Source organism: Gobio gobio, assembly GCF_949357685.1.
Source record: "Gobio gobio genome assembly, chromosome: 9".
Lineage (NCBI taxonomy): Eukaryota > Metazoa > Chordata > Actinopteri > Cypriniformes > Gobionidae > Gobio > Gobio gobio.
In genome coordinates, this window is record NC_137115.1 from 18533560 (window position 1) to 18552949 (window position 19390).

Sequence of the window (19390 nt, forward strand, 5' to 3'; positions counted from 1 at the left end):
AGATTTTAGTGATATTTTGACCACTCAAATAGGAAATGTCACCGGTTTCCCTTTAAGAAATTTGGTCACCTTAATTTACATATAAAAGTATCTATGCTTATTCAACAATATAGGCTAGATATGTACCCTCTGTGTTGTTTTCTTTCTCTTTTTTAATAATGTTTATTCTAGTAGCATGAGAAGCATGTGAGGTTTTCACTGAGGTAATATGGAAGTTACTCTTCTACATGCTATTTGCTGATAATAAAGCATTCAAAAGAAACGACAGTTCTTTGCTCTGTGCGAAAAGCACCTGGAAATTCAGTCGCCGAGCGTCTGTTTGTAAACAGTAACTTAATTTATAGAGAAAATTATACAACTAATGTACACCCAGCATGGAGCTGCAGGTGGGCTGGTGCTTAGTTCTATGCGTCTTCCGGAAGTGAATGTTGTGCGGACTGTCAGTGGTGAGTTGGTTGCTATGCGACGTGTCCCGGAAGGGAACGTGTGTGTTGTAGTAGTGTGTTGAATCATGGCTGCTTCAACAGTCAGCAATGATAGTCGTCACAAAAGGCAAACATGCAGCGAGAAGCTGCCTTCACATGACAAAGAGATTATTAAACCCTCCATAACAGAGCTCACCAAAGAAGTGCGCACCAACATCCTCTGTACGGTGGAAGGATGTGGGAAGATTCTGCCTAACACTCCAGCACTCAACATGCATCTGGTCAAGTCCCACAGAGTCAAGGTACACCATGATACAGCTGCTATTTGAAGTTTTTGCGTCTTATTTCACCTGGGTTTTCTCTGTTTTTCAGTCTATTTATGGCAATTGTTTTTCGTGTTTGAACTTAAATTAATAGTATTTGAATTAGGCCTACTGAACTGTTACTGTGACATGTATTAGAAGAAGTGTTGTGCACAGAGTAGATGTTTTCTGTAAAACAGGATTAATACAACTTTAGTATTTTCTTACATAATTTGATATATTTACATTTTACTGAAAGGTGCTGTTAGGTCTGTGCACCTCTGGCCCTCGAGATTTTCTTTCCTGCTGAGTTTAGTCTAACCCCAATCAAATACACCTGAACAAGCAAATCAAAGTCATCAGGATTACTAGAAAGATACAGGCAGGTGATTTTGATCAGGGTTGGAGCTAAACTCTGCAGGAAAGTGAATATGAAAGTTTGCGCTGAAGATTTTGGGACATGTAGATATCTAATATATGTCTTTAAAGGATCTCTTCATTCTAATTTTTCCCAATTCAATGAGAATCAAACGTTTTATCCTACTTTAAACACATTTTTATTGTTATATAAATTACAATGTCATGTACAAACAATAAGTTAACAACATAACTGCAATAAAACGACACAAGGTGCAAAATTGCATTAGGAATTTTTAAAATATAAACAAATAAAACCAAAAAGCTAGGGTTTGAATAATCCTCTATCAAAAAGGTTGTTTTATTTAGCCGTTTTACTTTTCATCATTATAAAGAAATTCATCATTATAAAGGGCATTTTATAAAGAAATAAACTCATAAAAAAATACAGAAAACAGAACGTTTCATTTTCAACTATTTAGATTTGTGTATAAAAAACTTCACCAGAATAAGGATGTTATTAACCAGAACATCGTCTTTGTTGCTGCTCATAACAAGTCTCATAATGCTCAACACTCATAACACTCATGGATATCAAGCCATAAAGCATCTATATACATACAATGGAAAAATATGAACCGTAGTTTCAATATTATCACAAACCACAGATTTTTTTATTTGGAAAAGATTTTAACCAGTTAATTTCCAGGGTACCATTTATGCAATAAAAGTCAATGGCTTGTACCTACTTTTAACACCACTATAAAATATAAAATATATTTATTTGTATAAAATAAATTTCCGGCCATGAATAAACACAAGCTACAGAGACATTTGCTATCTGTTTATTTGTTGAGCAGCAAGGTAAAGCAGTGCACAGTTTTTCTTCTTTTTGCAACATGACTCATAAACGTATAACATCTGATCTGACCATTCAAACTGAAAAGCACTCTTTATTCAAATATTATTATTATTATTATTATTAATTGTTAAAGAGTTTGTAGGCATGTTGCATAGTTGTGCTTGGAGGCAATTGTCATTTTTTTTATTGATCAAACTTTTAAGGGCATTAAAAATATCCTTTTCAGACATCACTTTTGGCCACTACTGTAGTTCATCCATAAATTATAATTCTTTCATTATTTACTAATGCTGTTTTCTTATGATTTTCTGTCACCTGTGGGGGAAAAGAAGATATTTGAAAAATGTAGAAGTAATCCATACAACTAGGATATAGTTTTATATCAAGTCCTCTGAAGAGACATGATCACTTTTTATTTTGAACCGACCAAAATGTAATTGGTAATACTTTACAATAAGGTCTCATTTGTTAACAGTAGATAATGTATTGGCTAAAGTGCATGTTAGTTTATAGTGCATTAACTAATGTTAACAAAAATATGACATTTGATTTTGTAAATGTTGAAATTAACATTAAATAAGATTTATAAATGCTGTAGAAGTTTTGTTAGTTCTTAGTTCATGTTAATTTAAAGTAGTAAACTTATGTTTACTAATGAAAATATATTGTAAAGCGCTACCATTCAAGTTATATACTATCAAATCAAATAATCAATCACAGAGCCGGTATGTTTTAGGGAACATTTACACGACAACAATGTGCTAAAAACGGAAACCTTTTTTCTTAAAATTTTTTGCATACAGACGACAACGTTGTCAAATGGCTCGTTTCCACCGAGCCGTACGGTTCAGCACAGTTCTGTACGGTACGCAATTTTTGCTGTTTTCATTGTCAGAATGGTACCCTAATTCTGAACCGTACCACTTTTACTAACGTACGTTTACGTACCACGGTACTAAAGGGTGGAGCTAGACTGCAGAACGTTGATTGGTTAACAGAGAATCGTCACTTGCGCATGCTTTTTCGGCTGTGTTTTCCGTTGCAGCCTTGGCTCAAACAAAGTGTGTCGTCGTCTTTTGACAACAGCCACATGCCGAGAAGCAAGAACAAGATCTGCTGTATGTCGTCCATTGTTGTTCACTGTGTCGCTGTCTTCTTCGCGCGAGAATGATGCTGATTGCTATATCACGCCTATCAAGTAAGGGTGCTTTTGGCGGTGGAAACGCAAGCCAGATCAGGGTTTAGTGTTCTGAATCATATTAAACTGAACTGAACTCAACCGTACCGCTCAGTGGAAAAGAGCCATCTTTGTTCACACGGATCCACAAAAACTACTAAAAACGCTGTTATGCATGCCAGGCCAGTAATTGGTTATGTCACTTTGTAAAGAAACACTACGTGGCTATAGAGACAGAGCGACTCGCGTCATAATCTGAAGACCACGCCCACCGGGGGGGAAAACAATCAAACCGTCTCCATTGACTTTGCATTGCGTGAAGCGGCCTTTTTGTCATTTCGGACTTATAACAAAAAACTGAACAATGTATAAAAGCTGATATGTGACAAGGTGTACAGCAAACAAGCTAAACAAAACCCAGAAGCAAAAACCCAGACGTTTTTATAATCTGTTGACCCAAAAAACGAGCGTTTAAGTACAAAAAAGTGGATTCAGGCCATTGAAACAGAGCGCGCGGGCAATATTACACTGAGAACTACGACGACTAGAGGGGAACGTAATCAGCGACAGTAAATATAATATATAAAACGGACATTTGGATATTTGACTTAACAGTGACAAAATGTTTACTGCACACATAGACATATTGAGGCATACTGAGTGTCAGGATCCCAAAATTTCCCCATTCTTCCTGCTGAAGCTTCACTTCGTATTGCCTGTATCCACTTTTATCTTCTTAAACGCTCGTTTTTTTGGGTCGACAGCTTATAAAAACTTATTTCTGTGTTTTTTAGCTTGTTTGCTGTACACCTTGTCACATATCAGCTTTTAGACATGGTTCTGTTTTTTGTTATAAGTCCGAAATGACAATGAGGCAGCCTCCCGCAATGCAAAGTCAATGGAGAGCGTTGGATTGTTTCCCCCCCCCCGGTGTGGGCGTGGCCTAAATACGCTCTGTCTCTATAAAATGAACATGTAATACGCATGCGCATGACTTCACCTTTTTCACAAATTCATGTTTTTGTTTACAGTTTACACTGAGGCGGTAACAGTTTCGTTTTCAAAAGTTTGCGTTTTCAAGCCCCCAAAATGCAGTTGCTATGTAAGTGAATGGCCAAAACGCATAAAAAGGTTTCCGTTTTTAGTTGAAAACGGTGTCGTGTCAACGGTCTCTTAAAAGTTCTTTCCCATGATCTGACAGCTGGGAAGGTAGTTTTAGGATGGCATTCTGTAGATACACAGTATATCCTGTACTCTCTTTATTGGCTTACTTTTCAATTATAATGGTAATCAAGAAAAACTCTGTTGTTGCTTACATGAATGGTTAATATAAAATATTTCTAGGCTGTACAGCCAGTCAGATAAATCAACAGGAAAATATATGGGGACAACCTATAACGCAGTAAGTCCTTTACCTACCACAAAATCACACTTGTGTGTAGGTACGATAGATACAGTTTGCATTCTGTTTTCCCTTTTAATAGGTTCACTCGATGTTGGCGCTATGAGAACATCCTCCAGGTGTGATGATTGCATGTATAAAATCTTTTCAATTTAGGCTATTAGAGGATGGTGCTGGTACAATACACCAAGGTATCGCATAACGTGCTTTTGCGTAACAAGATTTTTCTTCTTCAGGCCTATGCCTATTTTTTTGTTTTGTTTCCTCCATGCTGTGGATTCATTGTGTTTAGTGACCTACATTGTGTAGATTATTCTCCTCAGGGTGAATGTGATGGCTTTTTGGAAGTGTGCTTCTCATATTCCCATAGTGTCAGCTACTGACACAGCATCGAGTACCTATGACATTAGGGAACCAAGGTTATATATGTAACAAAATGTTTTCTTGCCACTGACACAAGAAGCAATATCCTTGTTGTTTCTTTTTCATCTTTTAAAGTAATTTCTCACTCTTTCTTTTGATTTCAGGAGGGTCTCGTCAACCCTACAGTTAGAAAGGACATAAAGGATTCACAAAAGCTCTACTGTTGCCCAATAGAAGGCTGCCCAAGAGGACCAAACAGGCCCTTTTCTCAGTTTTCGCTTGTTAAACAGGTACTTACCATTGTTGGCATGCATGCAAACTTGCATGCATGTTTCCTTCTATTATTTTTTTAAGTTAGGGCTGGCAGATATGTCAAACAAATATGATCACAACACAATGTTTTTTTCCATATTTATCACAATATATAATTTGATAATTCTACCAGCTTGAAGAGTGTCCTGACAATGACTGGAGCCTGTAGAAACCAGAGGGTTCATTTATTCAATTTTAGAATATAGATTGTTAACAAAGATAAAATAACATAATGTAAAATTGTAACTGTGCAAACGTTTTTTTTTTGCCTGCCTTAACCTCCTGAGAACCAGAAAAAAAGCTTTGTGAATTAAGTATGTTTTGGTGTCATTACATTTGTTTATTAGAGCATAAGGAAAAAAAATAAAAAAATAACATTTTTGAAAAATAATATTTTATTCAAATGTTATGCTCTGTCCTCTGTAGAGAACACTGGGACCCAATAAAATAAAAAATCAACAATCAATTTTTAGGTTTCAGAATTATACCAATAAACTTTGTATAAAGATGATTCTCAACTATGTTATACAATAAATAGCAGAATGATTTGATATAGACAGAAACAGTTTATGCCGTTCTTAAACCGAAACCGTTCATATCCGTTTATGCCGTGGGGGAAAACCACTCATTCGAATGAACGCGCGTAGACCTTGTTAGATGCTTTATCTTTACTTTTTGTAATGATTACGAATGAATTTTGCTTGGTGCAATGCCGAAACATTGCTGTGTGGCGTTCTGCACCTCTAATAAGTTAAGTCTGAAGTTTTATACTGCCGAATACAATTCCGAAAGCCTGTGCAATATGTCCATTACAATTAAACATGTGCAATACATGATGATGTATTATTGTAAAGATGAAAACATAAGAGATTTCATTACTGCAATCGCAAAAGTTTGTTTAACAAACGCCAATATAGTCATAAGTTTGTCACGGGACTCGAACTGCATCAAAAATCGGTCAACTTATCATTAAAGCAGTTTTCACGCAAGCTATCACATAGTGTGAGAGGTTATTAATGTACAAAACATTCAAAAGTCTTCTTTATTTCATTAAGGGAAGGTCTGGGCTTATGTTTGTGCTTCAAGCTTACGAGCTGATATAGTCACATTACATGTACAACACTTGAATGACAATTTCTCGTCAGAATACACGCTGCTCCCCCAAATATTATTGCCTACTTCATAAATCACCCAGTCTTTCGATGAAGACGGTTGCTATAAAAAAGCAAAAAACTTTGCTATTGTCAGTAATTTGAGAATAGTATTGTGACACTGACATGTCAACTCCAAATTTGTTTTGTAAAATGTAAATGCTGAACTAATTCATTTGTGCATCGCTGTACTAACAAGAAAAATGAATAAATAAACAGACAAAGCTACATGCATGCAGAAACCTGATGGATTTCTAAACTTTATCTAAACCTGTGTCATTGATGCCAAACAGCTCATCATATAACTGGATTTTAGGATTTTAGACAAATGTTCGTTAACGTGGCACTGCGGTAAATTAACGTTTGACATTAGACTCTGCATATTTCATGTTTCTATTGTAAGCCAAACAAATACATGAACAAATGCCCTTTGCATTGCACATGGCACAAGACAAGTTTTATGATCATTTTAAAACGTTAAATGTATGTAATTCACACTCTAAATCCATTCAATTCAGGAACATTGAAATAACGTCTTCATCGAAAGACTGGGTGATTTATGAAAGAGGCAAGTAATATTTGTGGGAGCGGCATGCATTTTGAAGAGAAAATGACACCTCAGGCCATTGCGTTGGGTCGTTTTTCCAGTCACAGATACTGTACGGACAATCCGCCCCAATTTGGCTCAGTTTTTCTATGTATCTTGCTCTGTCAAGTGGCAGAACTTATTCTATATTGGCTATACTTGGTTAACGCAATGCATTTCCAGTGTGGGGGAATGGACTGTTTTCCCCCACGCCGACTCTGCCCCCATGCCACGCTCCCCAGCTATGACACAATACCGACCAAGTCTATACCATTTTGCTTGATGCAATGTGTGTGTAAAATGGTCATAAGCAGGTTTTCTCATTATATGCAATGTATAAAAACACTGTATATAATGGGAGAACCTGCTTATGGCCATTTTACAGGGCAGTGGTTCCCAAACTTTTTAGAGTGGGCCACCGCTATAACTTGATACATATTTTATGTCCTGCTAGGAAAACAACTGCTAACTAACATGTTTACTAATCTTACATTAATGACATAGCACTTTATGAAGATGCATGCAGAAAAGAAGCACAAGTGTTTGAAGTGCAGCAATGGCTACAGCACTGAGTGGGACCTGCGGAGACATGCCGAGGATTGTGGGAGGACGTACAGCTGTACTTGTGGTTGTCCATATGCCAGTAGAGCAGCACTGCTGTCTCATATCTACAGAACAGGCCACGAGGTTCCCAAGGAGCACAGGTACTCAGTTTATCTAACTAAGAGTTAAAAACTGTTTTAGTGTGGCATATTTTGAATTGAACGGTAGGATTTCCACCTTGGCTTGCTTAAATCACTACTAATCTTCTTTCTAGTGAATATCATGTCTGACTTCACCTTGCACATTATCCCCCGGTTTCACGGAAAAGGCTTAAGCTAGACCCAGACTAAAATGCATGTTAGTTCCAGTCTTGATTCTGATTGGTCAATAGCTGTGTTTATTCATGATTAAACACGGGCTATGGCTGCTTCACCTAACGGTTCTCTATATTACTGCACAACACCCTTAGTAACCACTCTTAGCAACGTAAACATATGTTTGTTCTCATTGATATTGTTAATTGAAGCTTGTATTATTGTAAGAGAGAGACTGTTACCTGCATTCTGATTTAGCATATTCCTTAAAGGGTTAGTTCACCCTAAAATTATTATTATTAATTCTGTCTTTAATTACTCACCCTTATGTCGTTCCAAACCTGTAAATCCTTTGTTCATCTTTGGAACACAACTGAAGATATTTTTGATGAAATCTGAGAGCTCTTTGACCCTTCCATAGACAGCTATTTAATTAACACTTTCAAGGCCCAAAAAGATAGTAAAATCGTCCATGTGACTACAGTGGTTCAACCTTAATTTTATGAAGCGACGAGTACTTTTTGTGCGCAAAAAACAAACAATAATAACGACTTTATTCAACAATCTTTTCTAGCCTGTGTCAAACTCTATAAGCTATAAGCCCTGTGAAGCCGTGGTTTACAGTGAATTTATAACAGCTACTCCGCTCTGGGCCATCCCTAACAACGCCCCTCAGTTCACTGTAAACCACGGCTTCTTGGGGCTTATTGCTTTATTTGAGCTGTCTTAACTGAAAGCAACTTAAATATATGTCAGTGCCATTGTTTTGTCTCAAGATGCACACCAGTTATGTTTTTTTTTTCTAGGGCACGTTTATAAAAACTACTTAAATGCCCTAATTGAACTAAGGCCTAATCCTGGCTTATTCTAAGCCCTTTTTGTGAAACCAGGCCTATGTGGGCCAGGGCAGCCACTGATTCTTTTATTAAAGGTCCCATGGCATGAAATTTTCATTTTATGAGGTTTTTCAACATTCATTTGAGTTCCCCTAGCCTGAATATTGTCCCCAAGTGGCTAGAAATTTTATGAAAAGTTATGACGTCATAACAGGAACGGTTACCTCCCTTTCCTCCGCCCAGAGAATTTGGCACGCCCATGCAAGCGCCATATTTGTCCTCGAGAGATCATGGATTGTGAACGAGTGAATGCTGACAGTTTCTCAGTGTTTGGATGTACAAATGAAAACAGAAGTCTTTTTTAAGTTCCTTCTGATCTATGATCAGTGATTTCTGATGTGTAGCTAATTATTCAAGGTCACACAGAACTTTATTGTTCGTGCACACGCTGCGGCTTCTCTCTCTCCCGACAGAACGGTGTTTTCGTGTTTTCTATCTTGTAAGTCAGTGTTTTTGTACGTCCTCGTCGCCTCTGTCTGTTCTAAAATGTGCATACAGTTGTGAGTAACTCATACAGTCAGTTCTGCTCAACATCGGTAGAGCTACATCTTTAGAGATAAACCTTACGCACACCGAAGCTTGGGCTGCACTGACCGGTCAGCCTTCAACATAACCGACCCCCAGTACTGCATCTGGCTGACAGCGGAGGCGCCTTACGCGGCGCGAGATTAAGCAGAAGGGGGGTAAACATGGGGGTCTCCGGGCTATGCTAGCCAGCTATCACCACAATAAACTGGATTACATTCGGTTACTGCTGTTGTGTCTTTGTTTGCGCTGTGTACTCAATGCGTGTCACTGACGCTTTTCATATGATAGGAAAATATCTAAAAAATAATGCTATAATCAACACTTACTCGTAACTCGTTCATCTTGACAGCTGTAATGGTACATTACATGTTACAAAGTTTGCAGAATAAGGATGAAGACGGACTCGGCGTGACTGGGACTCGTGTTTATTCAGAACTCTCCGATACAAACACAATAAACTCGCGCTCACAGCGCTCACAACTCTGTACAATATAACTTTGTTTGTTAGCAATCGCTCCGTCTCTGGTCCGTGATGTCCGGTTCGTGAACGAATCATTCTTTTGAACCGGTTCTTTTGAGTGAACCGATCGAACCAGTTCTCCAAATCGGACTGAATTGTTCTAAACTGTTCGCGTCTCGAGTCAGCACTGATCCATCATTGACTAAAGTTACTAACTTTCTGACATGAATGACAGTCCCTCCGACTAGAAATAAACTAATAACCTGAAGTATATGCTAGTAACTTCAACAGTTCACTGAACTGAGACGTGCTGAGAACTGATGAGAAGTGAACGCCGGTCCATCCGTCTCTCTGGCAGCAGGCTCGTGCCTGCTCATGCCTGGGTGCCTCGTAGACCTCGTTAAACCACGCCCCCTCCGCTACAAGATCTGATACTCATTTCAAATGCAAAGATGTCAGCCAATCACAACAGTGGGCATTTTTACTGAAGTCTCACAGCAGACACGCCCCTTGAAACAGAGCATTCAAGCCAGAGGGCAAACATCAGTATAGAAAAAATGCCTTTTATTTCTAAATTATGACATTTTATGATGTAAAAATCATACTAACAATATAAGTACACCTCAGGAAACATTATTAAAAAAATAGAAAAATGCCATGCCATGGGACCTTTAATATCTTGTGTCCTAGTTTAAGGTTGTTAATCATAGTATGTCTTATTAAAATGCTCAGTATGTCAGTATTTGTCTTCTAGGTATCCACCAGTGAAAAAGAGGAAGATGGAAAGATTGTCAAGCAGTGCAACAAATGTTATGCCTGATGAACAAATAAATGAAATCCCAGACTCTAAGAAAAAGCTCACTGAAGGAGCAATCTCAACCATACTAGTCTCTGAAGCCCCAGCACAACACAACACTAACCACCCTACAAACATCCAGAAGCTCCTTCTCCCAAAGCCCAAAGTGGCCCTAGTCAACGTTCCTGTAATGCAGTTCGCCCACCTGCCTGTTCTCCTCCCCTCTGCAGAAAGTAGTGCCTTGAGATTGTTGGTCTTGTCTATGGATGCACAAGGGTCCGTAAACACTGTGCATATTTTGTCACCGTCGGTCGGCACAGTCGTGCCTGATCTGAACAATAAGACTTTCAAAGAGACCTTTCCTGTACCTACATCGGGCCCAGAAACTATCAGCACAGGAGTACAGGTCAATCTTGACAGTCAAGTCTCTGTGGGATATCCAATGATTGATCTTGGATCCAAAAACAAAAGCACTTCAACAAACATTCAAACTGACATATCATACCTCAACAAAGGGATGGATGCTGGACCAGGGACTGTTTCCTCCTGCTGTGAGGCCTCAGTGTCCTCTTGCTCTCAGACAGACATCAGTGTAAGCGCTCAGATTCAGCTGCCTGTTAGTGTGCAAACCCAGACGCTACCCTCACGAACCAAAGCCACTTTTTCCATTGGGGCACAGACAGATGTTTTCGGTTTCTCGTCCTTTAATGTGACCCGAGAAACACAAACAAGCTCTTCTGCAGACCCAGTGCATGAAAGCCAGATGGACCAAGCAATGTGCACGGATCTTTTTGATTCTGATACACTCAGTGTCTCCACTCAGACCGCAACGGCTGATGCGCCTTTCAGAACCAGTGGTTTAGAAGATCCTCTAACCAGCACTGGAGCTGGGCTTTTTGAGGACAAGACTGTTGCATCCATGTGTTTTGGCGCCCAGACTGACATTTTGCACCAAAACACAGTTGCAGACAACCAGACTCAGACCATGATACTCTTCCGTGACCTTGAGAACATACTTTCTGACACCATTACTGGGGCAGCTTCGAGCTGTGCTTCAGGTTTAGTTGCTGCGCATGAACCGCATCACACTGGTATTGACTTTGACTTTGAAGAGTTCCTTAATGCAGCACACATTCAGACTCAGACAGAAGAAAGTGGCTTGAACAGCCTGAACACAGAGACAACGTTGGAACTCCTGGACATTGAGACACAGACCGACTTCCTGCTCTTTGAAAACCTTGGTAATGGGCACAACAGTGACGTTGGAACAAGGGTGCAACCAAATGATCTGGAGCTTGAGATGTTTGACACCCAGACCCAGACAGACCTCAACTTCCTATTAGACACGAGTGGGCACATGCCCCTTGGCAGTATCCTCAGACAGTCTAGTTTCAGCATGAGCACGGAGTCCTCAGACACAGAAACACAGACTGACATCAGGCCTGCTCCGCTTTCTCTGCCTTGCTCCCTTGATGGGCAGGTGAGGCTCAGCAGTGCTGAAACTCAGACCATTTCCAGTTCCTTTCACAGCCTTGGCCACCTCTTCCACACTAGCAACGAGACCCAGACAGCAGTGGATGACTTTCTTTCTGCAGACTTGGCCTGGAACATGGAGTCTCACTTCAGCTCGGTGGAAACCCAAACGTGTGAGGAGCTCCTCTCATTATTTCGACACAATGAGAAAGCCAAAAGCTGAAGGCTCCATCAAAGGTGATTTGATTTGAGTTTGTTTACATAATGGAGTCATTCCTAGTATCTCCCGCAACAAGGGTGGCAGAACTTAAAAACAGTCCCTCACATTCATCTAGAGCTCAGTATTTGTATGCATACTTGTAGAATCTTGTTTTAGACATAATTCAACAATGAGGTATTGCATATCTGCCCAAATCTAAGGATGTATGAATATACCTTTGCAGCACTTTATTACCTCATTATTGTTCAAAATATATTGGTAGTCCTAAAAGTATTTTGTCTGTTGCAGTAGATCAGGTCAGAGCCTGTCATGGGGATGTGTAGTAAGTTGGTACTGTGCGTGCGTGTGCGCGTTGTAAAACAAGTCAAGAAATCAGATAGAAATGATAAACATTCCTACCACACGTAAAATGTCTTGTCTCGTAGGTATACGTTCTAGTCTGATTTTTAAATGACGAGTCTTATTGTCTTTATACTTTTTTTTTTTCTAACCCTTGGGTTGTTTTTTTGCTTTGTGGTATACTTATGTTACATTTATTTGACCCATCTACTAGTCACTGTGAGTAAATTTTGGTCTTGATTCATGATAGAATTCATGCCAAGATTTCTTGCTGACTGTTATGGCATATTCATTTTAATCTTTACATCCTTAATCAGATGAATTTGCATCTTATGCATGTTTCAGATGTCACGTTTCCTTAAAAAGTGGAGCTGGGACATTGCTCTTGTTTACTGTGATTTGCATTCTGTACTGTGAGTAGATTCAAATAAGCAAATCGCAAAAGTTTACAGTTTAACAAAACCTTTAATACTTCTTTAAAAGCATGTATTAATTTTGATGGAATATGTTCATGATTTCAATTACCAGTTTAAACTTGCTGTATTAACCCTTTTGTTGATGCCTTAATTTAAGTGTTGATATGCTTTTGATGGAGATACTGAAATCACAGTGCTGCTTAATGGAGAAAAGCAAAGTTGCTTTCCTTTGTTTGTGTTTTTATTTTCTTGATTTCGTTAGAGATTTTTTTGTGTATATTTATTTGGTATTCATTCTTTTGAATGTTTCATCTCTCTGTAAGTGTGGTGTAAAATCACCTGCTCATTCACTACTCCTTGGCCTTACTACACTGAAAGCCAACCATAGCTTTATTTTCATTTACATACACACACACTTAATGTACTTAATGTATATAGTGGAAATTCCACAAGTAGAATGTGACGTTACATTGGCTGCTTCTCAACATTGTAACTGCAAAAAAGCTTTAGTATTTTCATGCCAAACATTAGAGACTCATATTCAGCCACTACATTAGTTAAAATGTTGTTTAGATCTTGGAATAAATACTGCAAATGAATATGTGTTAATTTTGTTTAGGCAATGATGATGTCATAGTAAACTTGCTATAGAAAACTTGAAAGAGTTAGCTAAGCTCAAGCGTTTCTCTGTGAAGAGTGCATGCAATTCTTTTTCTGCCAAGAATTACTTTTGTGTTGCATTTTGTTTGTCATTATCAACATATGTGTCTAATTTAACTTGGGTATAAGACGTTATTTATAGTTGCGTATATTAATAATGATATAATGATTATTTTTGTTCTTTGGAGGCTGGTGTATTGTATTGGCTATGTTCTGTTGTTTAGGCTATGCTTATGCACATGAAACCGCAAAATAAACTGCAGAGAAGAACGTTTTTGGCCATTAATCGAATCAAGCATAATACTGTTGTTTACAGTGCATCCGGAAAGTATTCACAGCATTTCACTTTTTCCACATTTTGTTATGTTACAGCCTTGTTCCAAAATGGATTAAATTCATTATTTTCCTCAAAATTCTACAAACAAAACCCCATAATAACTACATGAAAGAAATTAGTTTGAAAACTTTGCAAATTTATTCAAAATAAAAAATTAAATAAAAATCACATGTACATAAGTGCTAACAGCCTTTGTTCAATACTTTGTTGAAGCACCTTTGCCATCAATTACAGCCTCAAGTCTTTTTGAGTACGATACTACAAGTTTGGCACACCTATTTGTGGGCAATTTCTCCCTTTCTTCTTTGCAGGACATCTCAAGCTCCATCAGGTTGGATGGGGAGCGTCGGTGTACTGTCATTTTCAGATATCTCCGGAGATGCTCAATAGGGTTCAAGTCTTGGCTCTGGCTGGGCCACTCAAGGACATTCACAGAGTTGTCCCGTAGCCACTCCTTTGTTATCTTGGCTGTGTGCTTAGGGTCGTTGTCCTGTTGGAAGATGAACCTCCGCCCCAGTCTGAGGTCCAGAGCGCTCTGGAGCAGGTTTTCATCACGGATGTCTCTGTACATTGCTGCATTCATCTTTCCCTCGATCCTGACTAGTCTCCCAGTTCCTGCCGCTGAAAAACATCCCCACAGCACGATGATGCCACCACCACGCTTCACTGTAAGGATGGTATTGGCCAGGTGATGAGCGGTGCCTGGTTTCCTTAAGACATGACGCTTGCCATTCAGTTCAATCTTTGTTTCATCAGACCAGAGAATTTAGTTTTTCGTGGTCTGGGAGTCCTTCATATGCCATTTGGAAAACTCCTGGTGGGCTGTCATGTGCCTTTTACTGAGGAGTGGCTTCTGTCTGGCCACTCTATCATACAGGCCTGCTTGGTGGAGTGCTGCAGAGATGGTTGTTCTTCTGGAAGGTTCTCCTCTCCACATAGAAACGCTGGAGCTCTGTCAGAGTGACCATCAGGTTATTGGTCACCTCCCCAAGTGGAAACAGGATGCACCTGAGCTCAATTTTGAGTATCATGGCAAAGGCTGTGAATACTTTTGTACATGTGATTTTTATTTTTATATAAATTTGCAAAGATTTCAAACAAACTTCTTTCACGTTGTCATTATGGGGTATTGTTTGTAGAATTTTGAGGAAAATAATGATTTTAATCCATTTTGCAATAAGGCTGTAACGCACTGTATATTACATGAAATACCATAATGTGATTTATTATTTTCTTCTATTGTCTACTGTCAATATTATGAGTGCCAACAAATTATGTTGTAAATCAAGTAATTCTGGCACATACAGCTGGTCACAGATTTATAGGACATTTCCCAGTTTTCATGGAATCTTATATCTTATTTGAAGCTACATACAAATGGCACAGGATACAAAGTACTATTCAGCTTTATATGTGTAAAGGACAGAATAGACTTCACTAGTTTGCACACTTGAATTAAGCTGTTAATCAGATTAATTTTTACAGTGAGTTTTACAGCAGTTTTAACCCTGTACATACATAGAAAAATGGCATGGTTCTGAGTAAAAGGATCCTGCAGTTTAAAAAACAAAACACATTTGCATAATCATGATGTTGCATAATCATTTTCATGTAGCACACATTCTGGAGTGTTAACCTTGTGTTCTGAGTCTTATGCTGTTGGAAAAAAGAATCATATCACCTATTTATCTGTACTCCAAAAATATGGTGCAACAATGTTCAGAGAGTTCGAAATTAGTAATATTCACACAGGCATGTGAACTCTGGTTCCAACCAGCATTAGTCGATGAGCTTCAGGTCTTTTCAGATCTCTTGTTTTGATGCCAGAATACAACCTATAACTGGTGTTGTTCCTGGTGGAAGGCCTTATCAATTCTTCCTGCCTGAGGTTTCGGCCCACAGTGCTGGAAGGTAATTCATACTTATTTTGAAAAGTGATGGGGGATCCCTTAAACCTGCAGTTCTCTCCTGGGATAAAGTTTGTGAGGACCTCAACAACATGTCCTGTGCCACCACTGACACACACTCTTTCACCAGCACTGACGGTGTCGGTGGCACCAGGCATCGTGGCCTTGGTGACTTCTGTTTGGTGCCAGTCTGTTGACTGCGCTCTTTTAAAAAGACTGTAGCCCCTTAGGTTTCTGGACTCTCTTACAGGTGGCAGCATACTAACGCTTCTGATGCTAAAAGCAACTCTCTTTTCCCTCAGCATTTGATACGGTTCAGTATGGAAATGGCAGACTGGTGGTAATTTGTTTTGTGTACACTGTTCATCTCCAGAGAGCAATTTGTTGATTAATGGCCCTGACATATTTTGCAGAGATAGGCTGAAAGAGTATAGTTCATCTGAGGAGGTTGAGGGAAAATTATTTTGAGTTTCCTTTGCAAGATCCAGAAGGGTTGGGGCAGTCTTTCTAAAAGTTTTCAGAGCATTTTCAGCAGGGCAATAAATGGGCAGATCAGAGAGTTTAAGGTCTGCACACAGGAGGCAGTGAGAGTCAATGATGTCTTGCTTGTTTTTCCCCTTCCTTTGCTGTTGAAGGAATACGGCAAAAGGGGGCAAACTCTCCCAACCTTGAACCTGTTAAAAAAAATTAAGTTTGTGAGTTTTCAGGTTAACTCATAAATTATTAACAAATGCAAGATTTAAACTGTGGGAACACAGTTGCATCTGAAATGCATACCATACAAAAAGATGCATTTTCAGTGACTGTTCAGTGCTGCATAGAGCATAGAACATAGTTGAAATTATGAGTATAATATGGAAGCTTGTTTCCGCCTTGGAATAATTATTTTTGAATGAATACTTTTTCTAGTTATGTCAGAATTGTGAGATATAGACTTGCAATTGCGAATTCTAAAGTCAGAATTGTGAGTTTAGGCTATATCTCGCAATTCAAACTTTTTTTTCTTACAATTCTCACTTCTTTTCTCATAATTGTGAGAAAAAAAATATGAAATGGGAGGGAAAATATTAAGTCAGTCCTTTTTGCGTTCCCATGCAAATATTTGGATCCCCTGAGAAACTTTGTTTTCACGCAAAATGTTGGCGTTCCCCTGACAAACTTTGAATTGTAAAACATATGGGAATTAATTGTATAGTTCTTGTATATTTTTAGACTTATTATTAATCTCAAACTCAAACTTCTAAATATTAGCACACCTGTAATTTGATTATATTTTCTAAATTAAGTTAAACTGGGTTGCTAAAAAAGTCTGTGTGTAAAGACACAATGTTTTATAAAAGATAAAAGCACCCTATAAAATCAAGAACTTTGTTGTTCTCTTGGTGAATTTATATTTAATAATTTCATACTTTTTATTATTGTGAATATTTTCATTAATTATTTTGTACTTTGTATAGCCTACTATATGGAAGCTTGTTTCCGCCACTGAATAAAAAATAAAAAAGGTAACTGCGACATATACATCTCACAATTCTGACTTTCTTCTCAAAACTGTGTGATATAAAGTCGCAATTGCGAGTTATAAAATCAGAATTGCAAGATATAAACTCACAATTATGGAGGCCCTAAAGGGACATGGTAAAGAAGAATATAAGGTGGGAGGAAAAATGATTTGTGAGCTTACTGTAGTGAACTTTCTGTTCACTCATAAAATGTTTGCATTCCCTAGCCTAGAGAAACTTTGTGTTCAATCGTAAAGAACTCAAATGTTTTACAAGCGAATGCAAAAGTTTTTGCGAGGGAATGCAAAGTCAGAATTCGCTCGCAAAACTTTTGCGTTCCCTCTCAAAACTTGTGTTTTTTGCGATTTAATGCAAACATTTTGGGAGTGTACGTAAAGTTTTTCGGGGAATGCAAAAGTTTTGCCAAATAATTTTTTCTCCCAACTCAGTTTTTTTTCCCACCATGTCCCTTTAGGTGCTCCATAATTGCGAGTTTATATCATGCAATTTTGAGAATAAAGTCAGAATTGTGAGAATACGGTGCAGTTACCTTTTTTATTTTTTATTCAGTGGCGGAAGCAAGCTTCCATAGTAGACTATACAAAGTACAAAATATTGAATGAAAATATTTACAATAATAAAAAGTATGAAATTATAAAATATATATTCTACCAAGAGAACAACAAAGTTAGATGCTGCACTTTTATTAATGAATCCAAAGCAATATCAGAGTCATTTGATTTTAAGCCCTTTGTTTCTATAGGGTGCTTTATATAGCGTGCATATTTTAGTGCCTTTATAACTTTTATCTTTTATGCAACAGTGTGTCTTTACACAGAATTTGTAGCAACCAAGCTTAACTTAATTTAGAAAATATCAAATTGCAGTGCTAATATTTATAACAACACACTAGGAGTTTGAGATTAACAATAAAGTTGAAGTTCTAAAAACAAAAGTTGAACCATACAATGAATTCCAAAGTGGTTTACAATTAACGAGAAAATATAGCAGATACAAAAAAGGGAGTGCCTAAATGATAAAGCACTCTGAGAAGTGTGTAACGTTAATTCTGTTTCTGTCGTGTTGATTTGACTCACAGCGTCTTCCCAGCCAGTGCAGCTCTGAAACAAATGCATGTTGTGCTCCCTGCAATAATCCTCTTCACTGAGATCCAACAACTCATTGACATATTGTCTGCACGAAGACTCGGTGTTCCTTTGTGTGCTGGCGGTAGTCGCATGTTGTTTCTCAGCATCAGTATGGTCTGATGCACAGGCTTCAGTGATATTCATTCCGGACAGCTTCAATCACAGTCTAAGACACAACAACAACAACTTATGCAAAGATAATTTGAGCCTTGCGTTAACGTTACCTCTCATAATGATTTCCCATAGTAATGAATACGGAAAGACACAGCAAATACATGCATGCGATGCGTAGGCTAACGTTACATGCGTCATACAAATAAAACATACAATAAGTTGCCTAAATATAACTACTAACTTACGTTGTTTTGACTGACATCTTAAATGTAACGTTAGTACTGTTGGGCGGAAAAAAGTCTAAATACATGAAAATGTACCCTATTTCATTTGAATGAGTAAATTGAACGGATGTTTGGAGTCATGTTGTCATGACAACCGTTGGAGAGGATGACGTAGTGGAAAAAAAGACGACGTGCATGCCATCATTAGTGCACTACTGCACTTGTATGCGTCTGCCTCGCTGTCTGAATTTGAATTTTTCTGTTACCCCTGGCATGGTTTATTTTTTGTTTGTTTGTTTGTTTGTTTATAATTATTTTTTGTTGTTAAATTCTGTTTTGAGTTGTAACTGTGTATTTTCTTTTATATGTTCAATACATTAAAAAAATACATTTAAAATTAAATGATTTACTGCTACATTGTGTTGTAGTTTTTGTCATTTATTTTGTAATATGAGCTTTCCATTTGAGGCATTTAGAATGCACAGATTTTGTTTTATTATTGTATAGGCCTATATGCTTGTTTATGTTTTTCACATGAATCCCTCTGCGCCCATTATATAAACTTTACAGAATGAC

At 38.1% G+C, this 19390-nt stretch overlaps 2 protein-coding genes across 3 annotated transcripts; one reads left to right on the plus strand and one right to left on the minus strand.

Annotated features, from left to right (window-relative positions):
- The first annotated feature begins 469 nt into the window (after nt 1–469).
- atmin (ATM interactor) lies at nt 470–13866 on the plus strand. Of its 2 annotated transcripts, none has more exons than XM_079826200.1 (4): nt 470–727; nt 5053–5178; nt 7454–7641; nt 10433–13860. In XM_079826200.1, exons 1-4 carry the CDS (start codon nt 512–514, stop codon nt 12168–12170), a joined length of 2268 nt encoding a protein of 755 aa, XP_079682326.1. In that variant the 5' UTR covers nt 470–511; the 3' UTR covers nt 12171–13860. The 2 variants fall into 2 exon arrangements, with proteins under 2 accessions (XP_079682326.1, XP_079682325.1); XM_079826199.1 differs by having other exon boundaries at nt 475–727; nt 7442–7641; nt 10433–13866.
- Nucleotides 13867–15663: 1797 nt separating this feature from the next.
- On the minus strand, nt 15664–18620 carry cUnh16orf46 (chromosome Un C16orf46 homolog; the record flags this gene model as incomplete). The annotated part of the gene is made up of 2 exons (XM_079826103.1): nt 15664–16500; nt 18426–18620. 2 exons carry the CDS (start codon nt 18618–18620, stop codon nt 15664–15666), a joined length of 1032 nt encoding a protein of 343 aa, XP_079682229.1.
- Between the last annotated feature and the right edge of the window lie 770 nt (nt 18621–19390).

Coding starts and splice junctions, on each gene's coding strand:
- atmin (XM_079826199.1), top strand. CDS start 512: ATGGCTGCTTCAACAGTCAGCAATGATAGTCGTCACAAAAGGCAAACA. Junction 5,179..7,441: donor AGTTTTCGCTTGTTAAACAG/GTACTTACCATT, acceptor TTAATGACATAG/CACTTTATGAAGATGCATGC. Junction 7,642..10,432: donor GAGGTTCCCAAGGAGCACAG/GTACTCAGTTTA, acceptor TTTGTCTTCTAG/GTATCCACCAGTGAAAAAGA.